At 38.8% G+C, this 25,820-nt stretch overlaps 1 protein-coding gene across 4 annotated transcripts in view; it reads right to left on the bottom strand.

Annotated features, from left to right (window-relative positions):
* Positions 1–150: 150 nt before the first annotated feature.
* The window catches only part of nlgn3a (neuroligin 3a), a 151,715-nt gene continuing 126,045 nt past the window's right edge, over positions 151–25,820 (bottom strand). For all 4 annotated transcript variants that reach the window (XM_060885384.1, XM_060885380.1, XM_060885381.1 and 1 more), the window contains 2 exons: positions 18,857–19,646; positions 151–4,729 (listed from right to left, as the gene is read on the bottom strand). In XM_060885384.1, the coding sequence (XP_060741367.1) occupies positions 3,883–4,729; positions 18,857–19,646 (1,637 nt within the window). In that variant the 3' untranslated portion in view covers positions 151–3,882. The remainder of the gene's footprint in view (positions 4,730–18,856; positions 19,647–25,820) is intronic.

Raw genomic sequence — 25,820 nt, 5'->3', positions numbered from 1 at the left:
AATCAGAATGTGTGTGTGTGTGTGTGCTGGGTTAGCATTAACCTCCTCTATGATCCAGTGCACTGAGGTCTTATAATATTAAGACTACTGTATATAGTAGATTAACATTTCTCTTTGTATGCAACAGACTTCACCAGTTGGCCCATTAGCTCATATTTCCTGTTCATATCTTAGTGTCTGATTATCATAATTCTTCTGGCATTTACCCGGCCATCTTTCTTTCATCATTACTTACAAACAGGATGAAGAGATACTGAGACAATAAATAGTGAATTACATGATTAAGTGGATTGCCACCAGTGTATTGCAAAGAAAATGTCCATTACACATAAATGCACAGAACTGCAACATAATGATGAGAACAACTTCAGTCTCTTCTTAAACCAAACCACTGTTTTTACACTTAAAAAAGCACTAACAAATGATGGGATTTTGCTTCTATTCAACATAGTACAGAAGATGCTACACAGATTAGTAGAGTAGAAAATATCACTTCACTTCAGTCAGTTACCAAGTGTTTGGTTATTAATCTGGCTAAGACAAGGCAAAATCCTTAAAGAATCCATGTTAATGGTGGGGGCCAACGCAAAACAAAATGCAAAGTAAAAGAGGTTAAAAATGAACAGCTCAGTAATGAAACAGTGCTTTGTCTGAGACATAGAGATGTAGTTTTGATATATCTTTGAGAGCATGCCAGTGCAACTGCCTTGACAGCAATCATGGTAGAAAAACATCCAGTTTCACAGTTCTGCCTAGTCCTCCAGGGCAGTGCAGTGAGTTTCAGCTCACAATGTGGGGATTAGATGCTTCATCGAATACCCTTCTTGATCAATCCTTTAGGCAAGCTGCCATTGCTTAGAGTTGAGGGTGGGAGTCCTGCCTTCCTCAGAGTCTATGCCATGGTCTGCCCAAATTTTGCTCTCTCTTAATATCGCATTCAGTTCCTGAAGAACAAAAAGCTCTGAGGTGTGTCTTGCTATGAACCAGAGTTTCAGATGAAATCAGTGATGCTCCTTGTGTCACTACATTCTCTTTACAACAATATACACTACCACAAATAAATAGATCCAGTTACACCCACTCACACCGTTGCTGTATGGAGCGCAATAACTCATGTGCAAACAGGTCACTGGATCAGCAGGGAGCTGTATGAATAGAGTGTGCTATGCAGCAGGGAGTAGCACTGACAGACTTTGTGAAGCTTAAAGTAGCTATTACAGACGGGACCTAAAAATAACTATAGCATAAATGACATACTGGTTATTTTAAACAAATGAACCTGAACAGTGTGCTGAAAGCTAAGAGTAAAATCATTAACCAACTAATTACACATAAACATATGTAAAGAATGATGTAGGTTCTGCAATTATTTTCCATTCAGCAGGGACCCCTGCTGTTCTAATGCTTATAATCTGCAATATTTTATTCTAAAAATGATATTGATTCTAGGAGTATTTCAACTCCCTGCTCTGACCAACTGCTGCTTGCTTGGAGGTATTCGAATGAGACAAAGCATCTAATCCCCATGTTGTGAGGAACTGGAAGTAGAGCTACATTCTAATTGGCCACCTGCCATGACTCAGTTGGTCAAAAGAAATAATGCTGAAGGTTTACATTGTGGTCTTTATATGAACTTTCTTCTCATTAAAAGAATTTAAACAGTTGGATAGTAAATCTTGCTCTTTAATCTCTACACTAGTCACCTCCTCGAAGAAGGTTGTATCCTCGTTTTGGAGCGTTGACTTCTGTTAAAGGTCCTTCCTAAGGAATTTCACTAATTAACTCATCAACTACAAACTCCAAGCATTGACGGCTTCCAATTTTTTTGCTGCAGTCCACACAGCCAAAGGGGAAGTAATTTATTTTTACCATTTAACTATGGTTTTTAAGACAGTCAAAAGTATTTGTGTACATTTTAGTTGGAGATGGTGATGAGTAGAGACTTTCTGGGGAAATGTCTGCTCTCAATTTGTGGCCAAATATATACACAAATCTTTAGTACAAGATTTAATAAAAGTGCATTCAAGAGTTATTGTGATGAGCAGGAGGATGTTGATTAATGTGAACAAGCATAAGTGTGTTATTGACTGGGAACCCCATGCTCAGCTTGATTTCGGTAACTTGCTCTACAATATAGTGCCGCGTTTACCACATGATTGACTATCAATGAGCTCAAACTAGTTAAAACCTCTGACTGAAACTTGCGTGCCTTTAATACAAATTCATCTCTTTGGACCACTGACTTCCTTCCTGTTTTTCATTTGATCTTGGCTGCCAGAGCTGCCAGGATGTTTTCCTCTCAGTTCGGGAGGGAGGGAGAACAGCATTTGACGGTATAAACAGGTTGTTTTGACAGTTTGACCAAAAACTAACACAATCTGATGCAATGAAATTGAGTAGAAAAAAATCAGAGGAAGTCTGGATGAGAAATAATATGTTTTTGCAACATGTCTTCTCCAGTTTTATGATTTAATTTGGCACATGGCACAATCAGCATGTATACATCTGGTATACATAAATAAATATTAAATATATTTATACATAAATATACATATAGAGCTGTTAAAAAGACAATTGGTGTGGCCTGGGATTATGGTGTTTATGGAAAATTGGACTAGTACAAACACTAATCGCTCAGCTTTCTGGATAGTGATGCTTTTAATCTAGTAGTAAATGGTCGTTAATATGTTGAGATCAATGGGAGTATAATCTTCATAAAAGCCCTATACATATATGAATGTATGCCCATATATATATATATATATATATATATATATATATATATATATATATATATATATATATATATATATATAGAAACAGGTCTTCACTGAACTAATATTATTCAGTGCAAACAGGCCAAAGTCAGTGGAATCATGTCAGTTAGTTCAGTTGAATATTAAGCTATTTTTTTCTTTTACATGTAAAATAATATATTTATTTTTGTAATTCTTAAGCAAAATTAGACATATATAACTTCTTTTTAAAAGAACAAAAAAGTGCTATTTTGCAGAGGTGCAGCTCAAACACTACTGGTGAAAATCATCAACATGGTAAAGAAGCCCTCCTTGTCCCACCCCAAAGACACAATGTTCAACCAAAAATAGGGTAAATGTACACACACACACACACGCGCGCACACACACACACACAGTACGTGTGTAAGTGTGCATTTCATGAAGATAGTTCATTTTGTCATAAAATATGCAATTTTTCTTAACAAAACACTCACAGTAAAGTCTGTATCTTCAGTCTTGTCTCACGACAGAGTCGGGATCAGACAAATTATTGTTACTGGAAATAAGGAAAAAAGGTAAAACCATGTATGAGTATATGCAACTGAAAAAGCTGGTCTGGATTGCTTCGTTTCTCTCCGTATTTTTGCTATGACTCTTTCTTAATCCAACGACTCTGGCTAAATAAGTTCCAGGCAAGCTCATGTCACTGAAAGATAAAAAGGACAAAACTAAAACTCAAGCTGGCATGTAAGGCATTGATGAGAAAAAAGCAACACGCATTATGCGAATGTCATCTGAGAGGCCATTGTTTTGAAATGTGTTTCCCACACGAGAACGAAATGGGAAATAAAAAGCACTTTTCTTCATTTTTGTTAATTATTCAAAAGAAGTGTTGCCAATAACTGCCCAGTCTTCTTAAAAAGGTTGTCCCCCAATTTTTAAAATGATTATTAGAAAAAAATACTGCTCGAACTGCTCATCCCATTGGAAGGGAACATGGAGTAGTTCACAACCAATCGAATTGAATCGACATTCAGAAAACAACCGCTTGTGACAAAATGTCTATTCAAAATCTTTCTTTTCTTCTCTTCCATAACTGTGATATTCCTACAAAACCCAATACTCTTCTGCACCCTCATTAAAGCTATACACGGGTGGTGGAGTGTGAGTGGGCCAGACCGGCTGTGCCAAAGCCGGCTGTGAAGGTGTTATATGGGTGCAGGTTGGGCATGGGCACCAGCGAGTTGGGGATCATGGTGATGGTGTTGGGCGTCATGAGCGGGATGTCATCCGGTGAGCGGCGCAGAGTCAGCGCGTAGTCGGGAAGTGCGGTGAGCGGCAGTGCCTCTCCAGATGGTGTGGCGTCACATTGGTTCACTTGCAGTGATGCAATCTCATCCTCAACGCTGGTACCATTGACATTGGAGTTGGCGTTTGTGCGAGGTGGGCTGCCTTGTGGCCGCTGCTCTTGGCGCCGCTTGTCTTTGCGGTAGTAAAGTGCAGCAAAGGCGAGCACGTTGAGAAAAAGCAGCGAGGCCCCCACAGCAATGGTGACACTCAACTCGGTTGAATAGTCGCGTGCATTCTCGACAAGTAATGGTCCAGTTTCATCGTTGTCAGCGCTGTTCCGTCGTTCTGTGCCACTCTCGCTGTTGTAAGCTGGTGACATGGGGGGCCGCTTGGTGTTGAAATTCCAAGCCTTGCCATTAGGCCTCTTGGTGGCCAGTGAGTTCTGCGTGGTCTCAGGGGGTGGCACTCGTGTCGTGGTTGAAGTGTAGTGGAACATATCATGCAGGTTGTAAAGGTGTGGCACCAGATGCTTCCAGAAGGCCACCTTTGTAGCACGGTAGTGGTCACGAACACGTGGCTTCAAGCCGATGTGGAGGTACAGCTGGTCCTGGGGGTTGTATTTGGACCAGGCCACTTCCTCAAAGCGGTTGGCTTTTGTGTGAATGAACTTGGTGTCCTGGGGCACTGGCTTGTTGGGGTCCCTGTGAACACACACATAATATTTATTTTATTTATTAGTTTGGGCTAGGGGTGTTGAATAAGCTAATTCATACACCTGTGTGCTACGCATTAATGTTTTCTTTAATAAACCTGAACCTGATCATAAATAAGAAACAATAATAACAACAAGGCTTTGAGTTGTTCAATAAAATGATGAGAACTTGTTTGCAGTTGGAACAAATAGAAGCTAAAAGCTGAGGGATGTACAGTATTTCATTCACTGCTCTAAAGTCAACATTAACGTTCTTTTAATGATTAAATCCTTCAGAAGATTAATTATTGTCAAAGCGTAAAAACGTGAGAAGAAGTGGTAATATGTATAATTAAAATATATAATAATTTTGTATATTTATAATCACAACCTTCAGTGTCAACCAATTCAAGTCTGGTTCCTCTCAAGGTTTCTTCCTCTTCCATCTAAGGGAGTTTTTTCTTGCCACAGTCACCTCAGTCACCACAGGCTTGTTCATTGGGAATAAATACTAATCTTAGTCTAATATTAATCATGAACTTTTGTATTATATTAATCTTTGTATAATATTAAACTTTTTTGTATTATGTTTATTATGTTCTGTAAAGCTCTTTTGAGACAAGGTTCATGGTTAAAAAGCACTATACAAATAAAATTGAATTGAATTGAATAGAATTGAAATAACCAAATGGTTCGAAGCTAAATATATACACTAAATTTTTTTTGTCTCTGTTAATATATTCTTAGTGTAATAAATCGTTGGATAGTTAGATACACAATAAATTCAAAGGAGCAATATCTAGTTTCAGATATCACACATATACAAGGTCAATGATGAGTGTATACAGAATGACACTGAGTTCAAAGGTTGTGCACTGCAGCCATGCACACAAAGCGCATTTTCCACCCTTGGTAAAGTATCCAGATATAAACACTAGATATATAAACGCTTGCATACAGTAACTTTTTATTTTTAAATTTATCATTCTGAACACTTGACTCCAAACAACAAATTTTCTTGTAATCAAACTTTGCCTTCAAGTACAAATTCAAGATCAGTGCATAGACACCAGTGAAAAACAGTGAATATGCAAATGAGCATCCAAAGAACAGAACAGAATATGTGAAATCTGTACAAAAAAAAAATTCAATTTCTGGGAAGAAATCAGTTGTACACAAATATTAACGCCATTAGAGACGGGGAATAAAAATGAAAGATTTATTGTGTCTCGGTTTGATGTCTGTGGCTCCATCAGCCAGCTGGATCTCAACTCAACTCTGTATGTAAAGTATGACATGCATTTTATTTTTTCGACAACAGATGAAAGAGAGATAGAGTATTCTCTATCTGTCCTAAGTATTGTTGCAGCAGCTCAAGTTTGGCTATATGCTTTGTCTGGCTTTCTACAAATGATCTCATAATCAATAATGGTTGCAGGTCTTCAATGACCACATCCTCTCTTTCTCTCCCTCTCCCTCTGGGCCTTCTGCTTGACTGCTTTTCCATTTCTGCAAACATAGTGATCAGCTCACCTGAGTACTTTTTCCATCTATGTACCCAAATTGCAGCACTTTAGAACAAGGTGTTACAGTTTAGCTTGATTGTGTTCACACTACTCCATGAGAACGATGTGAAAAGTGAATTTCATTGTGCTAAAGTGCTAAAATTTCATTGTGCATTTTAATGTTTTCAGCTTGACAGTATAAGGTTAATGGTGCTTTGCGAGACCTGCATTGTGTGTATGTGGTGAATATTGACTAAAGATGAAGTTTAAAGTTTTCCTTTTGGTAACCGAAGAAAAGGTTTCTGGATTTATGTTCAGAGTATGAAAATGTTTATGTTAAGCTAGCATTATATTGTGTTTCGGTCTGATTTAGCTGTCTTAGACAAAGCCATAATGTTTATTTTTCCGTTGATTTTTGATTTACCGGTCTTAGAAACCTTAATGTGACATGCTCACTGACAGGTGATTGACAGCTGACAATAAAGTCCTGCCAGTGACAGTTGATGTTTTCATTTAATTCTTAGATTGTGACCTTTGCCATGACAATAAGGTCATAGTGGGAATGGAGGAAACATATTTAAAACATGCTAATGGGTAGAAAATAAGTATCCTTGCGATATTCAGCAAAAACTATACAGAGTTGAATGTGGCAATAAACACACAGCCCCAGACTTTGCACCATTTAGACAGGTGAGCAAATTAACGGAAGATCAGCTCGTATCTGTCAAATATTTTGATACACTTTTAACCATACAAAGCTGTGAATGAGGACTTCATGAAGGTTAAGAATTTGAGCAGTGGTTTTTAAAACAATTTTTAAAAACAAATTCCAGCCTAGAGTGTGTGTGTGCCCTGCGATGGGTTGGAACTCCGTCCAGGGTGTATCCTGCCTTGATGCCCGATGACGCCTGAGATGAATGAATGAATCCCAGCCTAGTGTACTGCCGGGAATTTAAAGCCCCGTGCACAAGAGCTCTGCAGCAGCTAAAATCAATACCATACTTTACATATACACTGTATTTATATAAGGTTTATGTAGAGGTGTGGATCTGTTAATGATGTTTGAGATCAACGTTTGAGATAAGGGTTAAACATGAAGCAATGCCATGTTTAACTGAAAGGATAGAGGTGATCTGAACACATGTGCATACCCTAACAGCATGGTTACTGCTGACTTTTTCAAATAAAGTGGTGATTTTGACACTTCAGTCTGCTGGAACTATACAAGAGAGACAAAACACCTTTCTTGTAACTGGTTTTGTTTAAGGTGTGTTTTTGTCTTTTGAGGAATTGAGTGGTTTGGGCTGTCTATACAGTAGCTTTTAATGCATAGAAATCTGGTGACTGTGAAGGCCACAGCATATGATTTTTTTTTTTAACACTTCGTAAACCATTCAGTGAGTCTAACATGACATTGGGCCTGTGTTGGCACTCAGGTAAGAATATTTTTATTGGTTTGTAATTTAATCAGTTTACGTGTATTTATATCTGTATTTATTTTGTATGGTTGTTCTACATTTTGTACCTAACAACCAACGATTGGACCAACGGTTAATTATAAAGCAATAAATAAAATAGATGAATAAATGTAATATAAATGTAAGTTCATTTACGGTTTATCAACAATGTTGCTAAAATCTTCTTATTCTTAAAATCTTCTATTTAAGTCTGTTCAAATCCTTGGGGGAGATCCCTTCTCGTTCTATTCCACCATTTCTTCTTCAATCTCTGTCTATAATTCAATCTCTATTCTCTTCAATCTTCTTTCTCTTTTTCCATTAGCCTTCTCTGTTGTACAGCATTTTACTTGTTAGAGTACAGGGGTATGAGAAAAGGCAGAAGATTTTGACATTGTTGAACAGTAAATGTAATGAATAGAAATGAGAGAGTTATTTTATTTATAAGTGAGCCATGTTTGTTTTCTTGTCTGCTATGCTATATATTTTTATATTTCATTCATTCATCCATTCATATTTACAGTCTTTATTCATGTGTCTACTGATGCAAAGTCATCCTGTTTGTTTCATTTCACTAAATTTGTGTGTCTTTTTGGCATAACATCATTCTTAAATCTGTTCTTTTTCTGCCTTTTTCTATTATATTGCCCAAAGAAATAATATCTTCTTCCCAAAAAAAAAATGAAATGTCACAAAATATATATGAATTTATACAGAACATGGTCAACACTAGGAGACATATAATATTAATAACTAAAAGAGCAGAAAACATCCAAATGGTGTATAGATTAATAAAATATTTATAGAACAGAAATTATGTGTATGTCCTTTTGATACCTAAAGAAAAAAACCCTAACTGACCCAGTTAGTGGGAAATTTCATCAGTAACCATTTTATGGTTTTATGGTCAGGGTCGGGTGGATGCGCAGCCTTTCACAGGAACACTGTGAGCAAGGAGCTAACACAGGCTGTATAGGATACCAGGCCATCGCAGAGAACCATGAACTTACACATTCAAACCATGGGACAATTTAAAGTAAGCAATGAACCAAGTCGTATGTTTTCAGAGTGAAACCGGAAGCAATCTGGGAAGCAGACAGTAGATCAAATTATTCCAATTATTTTAAAACGTGAATGATATGAATGAAAATGCTGATTAATCTTACATGTGGTGCACACACACACACACAAGCACACACACATACCTTTGAAATAGATCAATAGTCCATCTATATTAATCAATGGAGTAATGTGACATCACTTGCTATGTAACGAACAGTACACAAGGCTTCATAAAAACCCACTGCTGATCATACTTCTGTACAGTGTGTTTTTTCCATTCAGTCAGGATCCGTTTCCCTTCTCCCACATGTCACCATATTTGACACTTCTACTGTCAGGCATTTTCCTGCCCAAACTTCCTCCATACACCATAACAAAGTGACCTAAATATCATCCTCTAGTGCATGAAGGCATCGATCAACAACCCAAACCCAAGACTGTTATCTTCATCCCTGCTTCAGAGATCAGTGGAAGCCGAGCTGTCTGTACGCCTGCTACATGAACATAATGCATTATTAATTCAAATTGTCATTTTCTATGACTCGTCTGTCTGTATGTTTGACAGGCACAATATCTGTCTCTTCAGTGTATTCAGAATGCCAAGTTTAAAGAAAGCCCAATGCATATCCCTCAACTCTGCATGAAAAAAAAAAGACAGAAAGGAGAAGAAGCTTTTAGAATAAATACAAATGAATAAATCAACATGTTTCAGAGTGTTCTTCAGGTAGCAGCTTGTTTCTGATAAAGCAACAGTGGTGCAGGCTTTTGGCTAATTGCTTTGGAGGAACAGCACGGTGCACATTGACAGTGTGTGCTGATAGAAAGTGGACCGTATTAATCAAGACACTATAACATGGGTGCCTCGAGCAAAGGCGCTTGATGGACACACTAACACCATCTCGCCTCCAGGGGTCACCGTTTCCGCATCCACACTTGTGCAGGCTGGAGTTTGGGTGCAAGGTGGCCTCCAATTCCCTTTTCGTGGCACTATTGATTTACTAACTGTATTAACATATGGCATTCCAGACCAAGCACAGGTCTCCTTCCTGTCATGTAGCCCGACTGCGAGTGCAGAACAGACGAAGTAGGGATATGTACGAGGTGCAATGAAGAGCCGCAACATGGTGTGATGTGATCTCATCCCCACTCCCTTCATGCTCACATTCAGAGTTTAATCAACAGAATCAAGGCACTAGAGCCACTAAGCATCCAATCAGGTTCAGAAAGATGATTCATTTGTGAGAAAATATGGCATGCTGGTGTGTTTTACAAGCCTGGGGGCTTTTTTTTCTCCCGCTCCTTAAGGATGTAGGCACCTGTTTCCTTGCAGCAGCACAAACAAGAAGACAAACCCTAAAACCAGCCAAGAAAATGACACATTTTCATTTCTACTTTATTGCTGTTACAATTTTTTTGTGTTTTCAGGCCAGGACTTTAAATTGATATTGCTGAAGTGAAATCCCTCCAGTGAGACTGGATATCAGTGGTGTGACCCATAAATAACCGATTTTATTAGGCTAGTAATGATCCCCAATGAATATCGGCAGACAGGCTATGATGACTTTGTAGCCGAATATCAGTAATTAAGTTTCAAAGGAGCAGGCGGCCGCGGTAAGGTCATATTGATCCTCTTCCGTGCAACATGCCAGAGAACAGAACGTCAATGAAGGCTGCAGCGTCAGTGACTTTATGAATTCCTGCAGCAGAGTCCGTGTGTCCTGAGCCGTAGTCTGAACTGGTGGCAATCTTGGTTGATAGGAAAGTGCACTATGTCAATATACACCAGACATTCTTGCCAGTAATAATCAGTCAATAACCGACTGTGCAATGACTGCATGCGTTGTGCAATGCATGCATAGTGTTTTTGGAGTGTCGGTCAGGCTGAGCACGGGTCAGCAATGACGTCCTTGTCATGACAGTAGCTCGGGGAGAGCTGCAGTGAGACACGGAGCTAGGGAGCTTTAAAGCGTAGGAGTATGTTTTTTTTTCCCCCACATGTAGGCATTTCTGTGTGGATCACACTTTAGGTGTGGTGCCGTAAGCAAAGATGAATAATTCACCACCTCTCTGTTGAATCAATGCAGCATCTTGGCCTAATCTGATTTTTGGCATTAGGAAGCAGGGCACATGGCTTATCTAATTATGCTCATACACATGCCAGGTGATTGCGGCAGTGTCAATAGTGAAGCCGGAAGTGGACTCTGGGAAAGGGTATGTACAGTATGAGTGGAACAAGGGCCTGATAGTGTTTTGTCAGACAACCTACTAACCCTCATTTTCAATTCACTACTTAGCAGCGAGTGGTGTGTGGGTTCATTCAAATCCTCCAATGCAGAGTGTTTTCTGATCTTCTTTTGGTCATGCACAAAAAAATGTCTTAACAGAAAATCAGGGAAAAGAGGACATTTACTTGACTTCAAGGTTAGCATTTAAATCACCCAATTTATTTTGTGGGTGTTCACTATTAATGTCACTTCACATGACTACTGTCAAATACTGTATAAAAACAGCAGACTTAACTATTTTGTATACTTCACCTTTCTATTTTAACCAGAGTTTAAATCCATAACAACACACTCATTAGCTTTTTCCGTGCTAAAAAGTGAAACGAAACAGCATCAGTTATAATCTTTCAATACATTACATCCAGCAATACCAATGATGTTAGCATACCAATATCATTATCAGTGAATGTTGTATTTCTCTCCCAAATTTCTTCCAAACCTTCTGCCATTTTTCAATGCTTATTTAGGCCCAGACGTCATCAAAAGATCCCATAACATATTTTTACATACTGTAAGTAACCGTAAGAGTGTGCACATTTTTATCACTGTTAAAACTGGTGTAAAGCAGATAATTTAGATAAAACTATCAGGCACAGGGCTTTAATTCTCCTGCAATATGCAGTGATTTGTTAAAGAGATCAAGTATTGCAGAGAAACTCATTTTTCAACCCATTAAACAACATGTGTTTGCTTTTAATGCTACTCAATATTATTAGGATAAGTTTCATTTATACAAGGGTACTTTAAGGGTTCATTTAATAATTAAGGGTTTTTATACTTAGAAAGAAGAAACCTACTTGGAACCATTTCGGAAAGGGAAACACTCTGTTGTAGCGCTCTACAAAGAATGTTAAAGGATTCTCCCAGAGGGACAACTCACTAACTTTTATTGGGTTATAAATTTTCAAAGAGTGTATGTAGTTAGTCTCTGGAGCATTCTCAATACAAAGAGAGAAGTTTCTAATGTTTTGCAAACAATGTATTCGAATAGTTTATATACTCTTTTAATTGTACGTCTAGACTTTATAATATTTTTCCATATGTTTGAGCGTATGGCTACTGGATTTCTTAGATGAATGTGGCTTCTGGATCCTTGTTCTGCTTACTAAGACTCTGCTTACACAGTCTGCTGTCTGAGAGCCATTTTTTACTGCCACAACCTGATAGTGAAAAGAGGTATCTGGATTGCTGGGGTCAAAGCTGGATTGACCCCACATAGGACAAAGTTGGTGTATTTGGGAGATGATTGTGGAAGAAAAAACAAAAGACCTTTGGCCTTGTTAAGAATCTCAACTCCTTTAGAGAACTTCAGAGAACTATGTATGTAAATTCATGAGCTTAGGGAACACAAGCACCATCACCTCCACTTCATGGAACAAGAAGCCCAATGCAGGACTCGCCAGTCGATGCCAGGAAGAGTTGATGGTGTTTGCATGACACCCAGTCTTAATCATTTGCATATATAGCATTTAGCAAACATACTAACCCAAAAGTAGTTGAGGATTCTTGCTCAAGGCCCCGACTGAGGCAACTTGCTGGTTATGTGACTTGACTTCTGAGCAGTAGTCCATCATCTTATCCTCTGAGCTCCCACCCTCCTATCTCCTGTTTGTCTGCCCTCACTTTCTCAGGGTGCCACAGCTGAGTGTTGGGATGAGACCTGCACAGATCTCTTTGCAGAGAGCTGGGGCTGAGAAGACTGTCCCAAATACAAGTGGGTCAGATGTTCCATTTCTCAGTCAGTGATCAACTCATCCACCATCAAGGAAGTGTCATACAGAGTGCCAGGTGGCATCAGGCTTTGGATGACTGAAACTGCCAAGAAACCCTGAACGAACCACTGTAAAGGTGCTAGGAGATAACGGTGAGGTGTTATTATCAAGATGTGCACACATCTCTACTGGGGCCAACTGAAATAAAATATAAGACTAAAAAGCATAAAATAAATGTGCCATTTAGAGAACTAATAGGATAAAATTTATTTAGCGGTAAACTTAGGACATTGTGGATCCTGATGAATATTTTGGTGTGAGATGTGTGGGGTCTAAGCAGTAGGTTCTTAAAGTGAGAAATAGAAACTAATTTGAATAAGCACACCTCTTTACATTGTATTTAATCAATCCCAACTTTCTTTTTCTTTTCTTTTTTACCACCTTATACCTAGTACTGCCTAATTATTTGAACCATATTCAATAAAAGAGACACACACAACCCCTACACAAGCTTTTGAACTGCTGTGTGTATGTGTACTGTAAGTATGTGTCCTCCTCACTAAACACAATAATGTAATGTAATTATGTCTGCCATCTCATATGGAGTAAATTCAGTAAATGATTGGCATCAGTGATTTCCTCAAGACTTTATTGTTATTCATACTTAGTGATCGCAGGAGACTTGGTCAGATATGCCCCGGTGGCAGGGCAACCCATGCAAATTCCTGACTACAAGCAGAGTTGAGACATATTGAAGTGTGAGTCTGATCTACTCTGACTGTAGGATTCCAATAAGCAGAGTATCATAGAAATCAGTGCAACTAATGAATAAAGAAAAAACTCCCCTCTCAGTGTGTGTACCATCACAAGACAAATAATAGAAATGAATATGAGATGTGCTTGAGAGTCAAAAACAATTAATTTAATTGTGGCTTTTTCAATTCAACCTTCCTTACTTCATAGCACATCAATGACCTTGTCCCCAAGGACCACCAAATCTGAAAAGACATGCATGAAAGATCTAGGATTGTCCTTGTCACTGTGAATACCTAAGTCAGATGTAAAGAGTAAACACCTGTATCACTGTTCTGTACTACAGTAAAGAAAGAGGTTATCTCCATCTATGCTGCTAATTTGTTCATGAATACAGGGACAGAATTAGATCTGTGGTTACTACTGATCAGAAGGTCATGAGTTCAGATCCCAGCACTGCCAAGCTGCCACTGCTGGGCCCTTGAGCAAGGTCCTTATTCCATAACTGCTGTTATATAAATGAGATAAATGTAAGTCGCTCTGGATAATGGTGTCCTTGTAATGTAAATGTAAATGAATAATGCTAATTTGGATCTTTAGTGTTACAGGAAATTGCAAGTGCAGAGAGTGCTGCCTTTTCATTTCAAGGTAACAGAAGTGAACTGAATCTCTATTATCACAAGGCCTGAACACATAACACAACACAATATGTTTGTGCGACTGAACAGCAACCTTGAAAGCTTTCCAGTAGATGAAGCCATATTTGTCCAATTCTAATGGAAAAATAAAATAAAAAAAATCTCAGAATGTCTAAATGACTCAATGTGTCAGTGAAATAAGCCTGACAATGTGGGAGTGACAACAATACAATATTATATTTGTAGCATATGAAACTCCAAAAGAGACTTATCCAGCAGCATCAGCTTCTCGTTGTGTCTTCCAAAAATGTTCTCTCACCAGACATTTTTTGGAGTCTATCCCTTTGTGAGCTACTTGCACCTCTGATATTAAAGGACCATGGACCACAGGCCCATACAAGGCTGACAGAGGTCATTAGATATTTTCCAGTCATAATTATTGTGCCTGATGATGGATCAGATTAGGTTAAATACATTTACTTTGTATTATCAGATCTGTCTACACATCAGCCAGTCTCATTATTTCCACTAGACAGTGCAACGGTAAAATGTCTGTTATTGTACATTTTGTTATTATTGTTTTTATCCCATTGCCAATTGCTACACTATGACTACAGCCATTCTGCCCCTGCTGACATATGATTCGTACCAAACAGGAAGGTACAGGTGGAGGTAGAAACAGTACAAACCAGTGATTGCTCAGCAGCAATCATCACTAAATTGTCCTGATAATTGTCCTCTTACTGGAATGGCTTCTCTAACAGAAAGAATGGCACAGCAATCTTCAGTGTATCAATTTCCGGCTCTCTTTCCAAATGTCCCTTTTCAAGCAGCTTTAGGAGGCAACATCATTTGTTTACCCACAGTAATGCTTTCTTCTTGCTGATGTAAGTTTACACTTCCTGCCCAGGATCCATGTCAACTCCATCATTTTCCATTTCAAAGTGTTTTTCTCTGTGCCGTTTACTTACTTACAGTATATGGAGTATAAAGTGATGATATTAGATACCCTGACTAGTGCATTGTAGACCGAACAAGATGACATAAATGATTTAACCCTAGAAAATGTTTATCTTATATTTTACAGGTACTTGACAAACCTCAAATGGTTTAAACCTCAAATGTTCTATTTATACTTATATGAAAATACTAGTGGCTTTATTTATGTTTACATTTTCTAAAGGACATGCCTTTAATTATCAGTAGAATCAGTATGACAATCATCCTGTATATATTTAACATAAACTAATGTATATGCCTTTATTACATTTCAGTAAAAGCCAGTTTGTGAATTGTAGAGCAGTATTTTAGCATTTAATATTGATGCATAGATAATGATACTGCTAAATGGTATAGGTCTTATAACACGTTTTGGTTGAATTTGTGCTCTGATATCACGTGATACTATGTGACATAAGCCTAATGTACATTAGTGTACATATGGCAGTAAACTGGAAATATTCATAATTAATGACAGCAATCAAATCAAAGAAGACTGGAAACTTTGCATCTGCAAAAATATTAAGATGAGCTACTACAGCATCTTTGTGCACAAAACAAATCTTGTCTTGTGCACAAAACAAATCACAAAACAAGCAAATCTTAAACAAAGAACTCAGCACGATCACTCCAAATCTAGCAGCATATAGCATTAACCAAAACTGCAACTGCTGGCTGGGAAAGGAAAAACTGTATGAAGGTAAAGCAAGGTGACAGAATGAGCCACTATCGATCTTTGACAATGAAAGAATTTTTAATAATAAATCATAGCCTGCTCATCTACATTGATCCAAGACAATTAAAGTAGCTAACAAATGTACTTGATTTAAATTCAGTGTTATAAAGACGGAGACCAGCAGGAAGTGCATGAGCATGCATGCATTCATGATAAACATAAACAGAGCTAATATTGTGCTATTTTCACTTCAGTATCAGTGAAAATCACTGTATGCATCCCTAGTGTTTTATTCCTCCATCAGTTGGTAGTTTCTCACAACCTCCAGCAAACTCCCACATTCACAGTGGCCCTATGCAGTTGAAAATAGAGACATAAATAAGTTCAGGATTAGTAAATATACTGTGTATAAATATGTATATTGTTCAATGGAAAAACTCTAATTGTGTCATCGTATTCTGATTACAGCATAGCTCTCAGATCAATACATTCTCAGACTCTGTAACGAGTCACTTTGTTAGCTTAGCCTGAGCTAATTAGAATATTGGCGGCGACTCTCCTATCAGTAGCTGAGCTTAACTAAGAGGGTATTGAAAACAGAGAGAGATGCAGTTACACAAACCATACAGAGCCCTTTTAAACCACAATGGGACTGGCAATGGTCTCTGCTGAAACAAAGCCAGAAGACGAAGGATGTAATTAGCTCCAATCCTGGGAAAGAACAGGTTGGCCTTGTGTAATGGGGTCAGCTGACGTTTGAGTGTGGTCTCCTCTTTGTCTGAGAGCACTGGCTTCCAAAAATCAGCCTCATTAAGATGCAGCAGCATCTTGTTTATTTATTCATTTTTTTTTTTCTAACTCTATGTCAAGCTTTACATCATTTGAAAGACGTGGTTTAAACCACAATAAGACAAGGTATAAGATGTATATTGCAGTGTTAAGTGAGGGTGCTGCTAATTCAATTTTCAGCTAAGCAAATTCAAATAAGCAAATAAGCTACATGCCATAAATTAATAATAATATGAAAAAAAGACAAGACTGAAACTGCATGATGGAAAGATTAAAGTTAAGGTGCTAATGATATGTAAATGAATAGGGTAAGTAACATTGCTGTTGCTGTTTTGACAGTGTAACCTGAATGAGGAAATTCATGTTAATTGATGCATGAGTGGACAGCTTCTCATGCTTTCTGAACATAAGCAATATCCAGATCAGCAGACATTTCAAGTTTTATCTGAATTCATGTCAATAACCCTCAGGTTAATAGAAAAATAACAAAACCAAAAACAAAACATAGGTGAAAGAAAATCCAGAATAACAGTATTCCTCTTCCCATTTACGCTGGCTCAGAACAGCATGGGTAGTGCTTCACTGTAGGCTAAGAAGTAAGAAAGGAATGATGGTGTACAATAGTGCAAAAAACAGCTGGGTGGGAATATAATAGTAACACAACCAGCTCTATAAAAACAGTGGCGTTCTTGGAAGGTTTTAATCGTGAAGCTAAAAGTGTGGTTGGAAAAAGGGCAATTAAAAAAAGGCTTGGGTGATAATGCACAATCCCTGCATGGCTGATTCAGTACAGAGAAAATAGACTACTCCCTATTTCCTATCAATCATGTACATGAACTGAATATGTTTGGTTCTCGTATCAAGAATCCATTAGGATATGTGAGTAGCATATGGTTGGTCTATCTGTTACATTTTTCAATCCTGATTTTTCTGAAAATATGGCTCCATCTACCGCAAATGGGAATTTTCATGCCTTCTTACTACCGCAATGAGTCAAGACGCATGCAAGCAAAAAGTGGAATTTAGAATTGGGGAATGACACATACTGCTGACATGCACTCACACAGGTTTATATAATGGGTCTAATGCATTACACATACAGTATCAGACATCTAGCAATGACAGGATCTGGGTCATCTCATTATAAAACAGCTGGCATGGACAGATCTGTTGATCGTATCATATCTTTTGCCTGTTTGGGGGCAAATGCACACTGCACCACTGGGCCCCTGGGCAAGGGGTGATACGGTCGGCAGGGTCGGCAAGCAGGATGGGTTAGAGGTCGTTATACTGTATGTTCTTCACAGAACTGAGATTTTCTTCTCAAATATTTATTCCTCAGCATTGTCTGAGCTCTGCTTCCCTCTAAAAGTCCACACATAACCCCCTAACCTGAAATAATGGCATGGATTTTCAATTTTTCCCCTAATACTTGAGGAGTCGTATTTTTTTGGCCAAGTTTAGTGTGCCAAGCACTGCCTTAAAAACATGTTGTAACTGATGCTACTCTTGTGACCAAAATCTGAAATTAAAATATGAAATGTGAAGTGCCCTTAAGCTGTGTGCCTTTACCCAGACAGATGTTTGTCTGGAGGCTTTTCAGAGCCCAGTGCACTAATTTTTTTTAATTAATGCAAATCTTATACTCTTTATTTATTTCACAGTTTACTTTTTGTACATTTTGATCATTCGAAAAATGATTTATAAATGTCAGGCAATGGCATTTTATTCTGAATTGCAAAACGGCAAAAATTTACGCAACCAGAGGCATTGCTATGGTTTCTCTAGCAATAGTGGCTATCAAATTAGATTTGTTTTGTTAGACCTGATTACAAGGTCTGCTCATACAAATCCATAATACTTTTGCTCTGGGCAGAACTGAGCCAATGAAGAGAGAAAAAAAATTCAAGTCAGTTTGGGAGCTAGTGATCGACTCAGGGAGAGCTGAGGTGATCGATAATGCCATGGGCCAGAATGTCATACGGTTGCCGGATAATTTTCTCTTTTCACCCCTTGTCCCTATCTTGCAGTATATATTCCCACACATCTCGACTATATTTTCATACTCAGAGCACTCAGAGCAAACACACATACACAGTCAAAGATCAATGTTGTAAGGATTTTCATTGTCTCGTTTTCATTGCTGCCCATATTTTTTGATCCTGACCTTAATGATTTATGAATCCAGCAACATCAAATTGAACATTTGGCCCTGTATAAATTTGTTTTCTTAGATTTATTTACTCAACAGCATCACTCACCCAGTCTTGGCAAAGTTAGTCCAGTAGGTCATAACCACGGCACTGAGCATAACATCATTCTTAGAGAAGTTGCAGGGGAACAGGTCAGTAGGACCGATCATGGGGATTCCAAAGACATACGGTACTTCGTCTCCATGTGCCGCATCTGACCAGGCGGGTTTCATCAAACTCTGGCAGTGGTGATAGAAGGCATAGAAATAGGTGGGTGAGCCGTAGCGAGCGTGCAGGTCAGCTGTCACTACCGATGGTTCCACCCATTGATGGTCAGTGAAGAGTGCGACAAGGGTCTTGCGTCGTGTTTCTGGATTGTCTCGGTCAGCCCAGTCAGTGTACATAAACTTGATAGTCTCCCTCAGAGTGTCTTTCCCCTCTGGGTAGCCATATAGGCTGTCTACAAAGTCAGACACAGAGAAGTCAAAGTCGTTGCCTGAGACGCCGTCTTCAGAGTCCACGACATTTTCTACAAAGCGAAGGCCCTCACCCTGGTTCACGCCAAGCATAATGTCGTAATTGAGAAACTCGCCCTGCTCCATGAGGATCTCTGGGTCATCTGGGATCACATCACCATCAATCACTGGCCCAAAGGCCACATGGTAGCGTGCAGGTTGGATGTCCTGCTCTACTAGTTCACGGGCGTTCTTTTTACGCAGGCAGTGCACCATGTCCATGGTATCCAGCACATTACAGCCCACCTTCTCTGCGAGCAGACGCGTATATTTCACAGGCTGGTAGTTGACAGCCCAGCTGGATAGTGCCGAGCCGCTCTGGATGATAGCACGATGAAACAGACCTGAAAAACAGTAGGGGACATAAACAAACTTTTAATAAAACTCTGAGAAATCAGTGGCTTTAATAACCATTAAACAGAGAACTTTTACACTTTAATTCTCAGTTTAACTCAAATCCTTTGGTACATGTCCATAGACGGTAAAACAAAACTAAATAAACTTTTAAAAAACCCATGGACAGGCAGCATTTTCTATGTTCATATACATTACCAAGATTTTCTCAGATAGGAGGGACAGTGGGCTAGAGTTAATTTGTGTATACTACACAAAGCATCTGATGACTGCTCACAGTATTTTCACCCACCCCTTTGCTAAAGCAAAGTAGTATTAGCTTTAGTATTTGCGTAGGTACACAACAGCATGATTTTCCATAGCAATTCTGATGGAGGGTCAAGTCTCTCTATTACTTGGCTGCTTAGTTGTACTACAAACTGCTCCTCCACCAGAATAGTTCTGCAGCAAACGGAGCCAAAGCTGTCTGCCTACACATGCACTGCTATTGGGCAGCTATAAATACAGAGGGGAATGGGCACATGTGCTTGTATTACTACTGTACAACAGCTTTTGTACACCTCAGAAATGATCAAGAGATATGTGCTTGCACACATTTTGCTGCCCAAAATAGCTTGGGTTTGGATATAAGGTGCACTTTTGCTGCAGCAATGCACTTTTTTTTCGGTTTAGTCTCTTAAAGGATTACTGGCTCATCCTCCTCAGGGCAATCTCCTACCTGATTGCACAATTGATCTGAAGACCTGCATGCACCACACTGCCCCAGTGCACACTGACAATGTTTGCCAACCACTTAGGCCTTCTCATTTGCAGCAAGATAACGTTTTACGAGCCAAATGGTGGAGAAAGAAAGGACCAGTGCAAATATCGCTCAGTTTGCACAGTGTACACTTTTAATGAAGTTTTGTTTTGGTACCAAATTCCCTGTGCTGAAGCAGTTGAGGAAAAATAAATCCATACTGAATTTTACAATGCTGCTAACCCTCCTGAAGGATGATACAGGTTGGATCAGAGACTCTGTGTGTGTGTGTGTTTCAGTGAAGGCATAAAGCTATGAGAATATAATAGTGTGAAGAGGGTTGTGGTGCACTTTGCTTCTTGGAGCAGTTCCATGACTGAAGCTCTGGGCAGGACAGAGGCCAGACCCGAGTGAGCTGAAAAGATGTCAAGGATATCGTCAAGCTCTCTAAAGCATTAACACGGTATGTGCAAGATGAAAGATGGTCATCTGGGGGCCAAGAAGTGGCAATATCTGTCCCTGCCCTTGCTCTTCATATACTGACCTAATGTTCCTCTGTTCTTTGTGTTCTGCTGGAAGCCCTGAGCAACATCATATAAGTGTTAAGCCTTTGATAGCAGTATTTTGCACTAAGCCAAACCCTATACCCCTTCTTGCCTCCAAGAAAAAGAAATCACGTTACCCCTTACTTGCAACCCTTGGCCACTTAAATGGCCAGAGGCAATAAGAGCGACTCACAATATCGTTGGCTGCATCCTTGTTCCCTGCTATGGAGGAGCATCATCACTGCCTCAGTGACTCACTGATTGATTGAAGTAATTATTCCAGGCAAGGGTCACCTCGCCAAAGTACAGCAGATACAAATTACTTGCTGATTGAGAAATTGCCCTGCATATAATGCATTTTGTGATTTTAATTGTGTGCCCAGCTCTTTATCGATACTAAATTATCCTTAACTTGCTCTTTAGATTTACAAACCCCAAGGCTTAATATCCCATAACTAAACATAGAAAAAGCTCCTCCATGAATTTTTGTATAGTTGAATGTTCAAAAGTTCTTCTGAGAGAAAAAAAACTCTGTTATAGGTTTCTACAGAGCATCTTTACAGGACAAACTGAAGAAGAGCTCTATAAATACTGTACACAGAAAACAGAGAAAAGATTAAGTTAATACTTGTTTAATGTTTATTATTGGATCAACTCTTGAGCCATTCATGGTTTTCTCTGGTCCATGAAGTTAATCTATTTACTTTACGTAGTTATTTATAATTTTCTTTTGATATTGATAGCTCAGAGGACTGCAGTGAGACTGACTATAATTATAATCTGCAAACAGATTCCAAAAACTGGATCAGGACCAAACAACTAAAAGACAAATTAAAAAATGTTCCTTCAGAACAGAGTTTGTTATCGACTAGTAAAAAACTAGGGACATTGTTTAAGTAAGTACAATAATAGTTTGCCATTTCATTTTTTCTGTAGTATTTCAGAGCGTTCTATTAGACTTGACATTATTCACTGGCATAATAACTTGGAATTTAATGTAATGAGATTCCCCTGATGAATAAAAATGAGAAGAAATTTTCAGAACCTGTTGACTGGGCAAAACTGAAAAAAAAGAAAAAACTGAAAGCGTGCTGTGTGCTGTATGCTAGACCATAGAGCAAGACAAGAGGATGCCACTGTAGTGCATTAACAAACCAATTCCAGAGCTGTCTGTTCAGATATCTGGATGTTAACATGAAACTTTGTAGTTGTGGAAAGATCCGACTTGTTTTTTACAGTGTATATCTTGCCTTTTTAATATAACGCTTTGATACCATAACACTGATGACTTGACAATAAAATTCTTATAAAATATACTTTTTAGGTGAAAGCAGTGTAATAATTGTGGTCACAAGAGCAGCTATTAAATATATAAGATTCAGATTATACATCATAATGAACATTTGGGATTGTTGTTATTTTGCATTGTATAAACACCAGATAGTGGGGCCTTTGGGCTCTGTCTGACACGGGTGCTGAGCGCATAAACCTACAGGCCTATCCATCAGCGAGTGGCTTTGCTGGCAGATTGAGGTCATAGTGAATTATGACAGAAGCTGGGAGGTAATCACTCATTTGGCCCAGCTAAAATGCTGCTGCATGCCTGGGCTTTGTCGACCTCGACCGCTTGCCTCCTCTTCTCAAGACACCAGTTAACCGGCTGCATAACAGATGCTGTGATTGGCTGATGACAGATATTTCACAACGGATACAAACCAGTGACCTTGCACAGAGTGCATCATCACATCACATGTGGGCTGTGCGCTGCTACACATCAACTGAGAGTGCACTATCAACACACGCTTATAATTAATCGGCTGTTCTTAAAGCAACAGGATGCCAAAACTCTCAGAAGGTGTGAAAAATGAACGTCTTCTATAACTTTAGTGTGTTTATGGTGTACCCGTTTCATGTACTCTTTTACTAAAGATACTCAATTATGTACCTTAAATTGTTATCTACTGTATATTCACATTAGCATGAAAGAGACCGTTAAAGAAACCATTAAAGAAACAGAAGACGTACCCTTGAAATTACGACTCCACTGACATGGAAAGTTACAGTTAAGTATCCTTTTTTTCTAAAAGCGTACGGTCGAATTGAGCAAAAACAGAGTCGACAGCAAACCCCTCGTCTCTGGGAAGCATCAGGAGCTCGTGTCTACATGTCTCTAGTGTCCACTGGCTGCTTCACACACTAGCACATTTGCACTCTCACTACTCATTATGGCACTTTAACCTCACAGCACTCTGGGCTCATTCCTCTGAGCCATCTCTCCAGTTTGGATGTAAAATCCCTCAGGTCTCTCTGACTGCCATGGAGGACTGGGATCCAACAGCGGAACTGTCTCTTGTTCAGCCCAATGTGCCATTAGCATCACGCTATTCTCGCTCATGCAATCCAGATTCTCCTTGTAGCCTTGTTTTATACTGCAAGGCATTGGCAATGGCGATGTCATTGTAAAAATGGCTCCTTCATATGCAACTGCTTTGCTTCCTTTTGTTTAAGAGGCCACGTAAGGAGGCAGTGGGGATGTGGACCATCGAACCAAAACGAATACATCTCTGTCTTGGCTCCCACCTTTTGACTCAGTATCCTGTCTCCATAGTTACGACTTATATGGCAAAAACTCATGCTAGGTGCAGTCAGGCAGCTACCTGCTGCAGCGTTATGTTCATTTTTTTCTGAGACAGCAGCACAGAGGCTCCTATTATGCAGCAAATTGTCTCCAGGGCCAGGCATGATTTCTGGAATGCCAAAAATGTCCTACCTATAGATTAGGCTGTAGAATAGCTGTAAATCGATTCTTTTGCAATCATAAAGGGCAAACAGTGTACACCCCTACATTCCTGTCCTCCAGCAACAGCAATCCCATGAGTTATAATAGAATATTACACACTAGTCTTCCTCTCAGCCTGTGAAATGAGCTAGGGGATTATAATGCCTAATGCTGTTTTACCACATTAGTGAACTGGATCATAAACAATGGAATATGACATGATATCCCATCAGCTTGGTTGCTACACTGCAGCAACACACCTCTGTGTACACTTTACCCACCAGTCTGTACTGCATCTTTGCAATTAAACAAAATAGTCATTTAACTTGCTTACTGCTCTTATTTACACTTATTTTAATGAGAAAAATCTCAGCAGAAACACTTAACGGCTCCCTTATAAGGAACAGCTGTAAACCTGCTCATTCATCTGCTAATCTTGTGTCAAAAAATCATGCAGAAACAGATTATGAGCCTCAATTAATGTTCACATCACACAACAGAATAGGAAAAAGTGTGATCTCAGTGACTTTGACCCTGGCATGGTTGTTGGTGCCAGATGGGCTGCTTTCAGTATTTCAGATACTAAGGATCTCCTGGGATTTGCACACACAACAGTCTCTTGAGTTTACACAAAACAAACAAACATAGACCGAAATAAAAAACATAAACCCAATCCAGTAAGTGACAGTTCTGCAGGCAGAATGACAGGAAGACTACGGTAAATTAAACAACAATTCTTTACAGCTGTGCTGAGCAGAAAATCATCTCAGAAACCACAACTCATCAAATCTTGAATCAGACGGAATACAATAACAGATTCCACGTGGGCTTCTACTTCTGTCAGCCAAGAACAAGAATCTAAGTCTACAGTGGGCACTGGCTCACACACTGGACAGCTGATGACTGGAAACCATCAGCTGTTTTGCTCTGTCTTGTACTGATGCCATACGATAGACTAATTAGATGTACAACTGTCCAGTCCCTGGTCTTTCCCATGTACATCCACATTTCCTGGACTGAATAATGTCACAGAGAACAGATATATTCGTTTTCTTGATGTAAATAGTGAGATGACCCAAGATATATAAGTGAATTCCAAAGGCAGCAAGTTATAGCAAGTTACAGCAAATCAAATTTGAGCATCTGGTGGCACAGCAGGTAGTGTTAGTGACTCTCAGCTCCTGAGCCCAGGGCTCAATTCTAAACTCTAATTCAGATCTATTTGGAGTTTTGCATGTTATTGTGAATGTAAATAATCCGCTAGACCTCCATCACTTATACAACTTAAAACCTGGTTGAAGAGGAGCAGCAGCTAAAAGCTCAGAAGAAAGAGTGAGAGATCAAGGGAAACTGCACAAATAAAGCTTTATTCACCATGCGTGGAGGATGGATGGCTGAGAATGATTCAATCGACAGCATCTGGGCTGCTGGATCGATGCGTCTCTCACACGGGACAAGCACAATATCTTCCGCTAATCAAGGCATGGCACTCCGCACACATTCTCAAGTGCTCATCAGACACATGACCTCCATTCTGCCCACACTGCTGTACTGTACTAATCTGTCAACATGCCTCCAGTTCAATCACTACTCTTACCAATCCAAGTCAATCTCACATCTTTCTTTTTGACACAATGTCCTCCTTTTCCCCAAGATACTCTGGGTAACCTGCCACTTCCTTCATCCTTTCCTAAACCTAAACTACAACTGCTAATGATTAACGATGCATCAGTATATATTTTTCTCTATACTAAGTCTGAGTGTATTTATTTGGTACTAATTAATACAAATTCATAATAATAATAATAATAACAACAACAATAATAATTATTATTATTATTGTTGTTGTTGTTATTATTATTATTATTATTATTATAAAATAAAATATATAAAATAAAGTCAATAAAGTTATGTGCATTTTAATAAAATTGTCATTTTTGTTTTTGTAACTTGCGACCTGAAGTGTGAAAAATTTAAATAAAGCATTATTCATTCATTCATTCATTCATTCATTCATTCATTCATCCTTTTCCTTCTTCTTCTTCTTCTTCTTCTTCTTCTTCTTCTTATTATTCTTATTATTATTTTATAGCACTTCTCA

This window comes from Tachysurus vachellii, chromosome 13, assembly GCF_030014155.1.
Source record: "Tachysurus vachellii isolate PV-2020 chromosome 13, HZAU_Pvac_v1, whole genome shotgun sequence".
NCBI classification, from domain to species: domain Eukaryota; kingdom Metazoa; phylum Chordata; class Actinopteri; order Siluriformes; family Bagridae; genus Tachysurus; species Tachysurus vachellii.
Note: the sequence above shows the minus strand (reverse complement) of the source record. Positions and strands in the feature narration are given on the sequence as shown.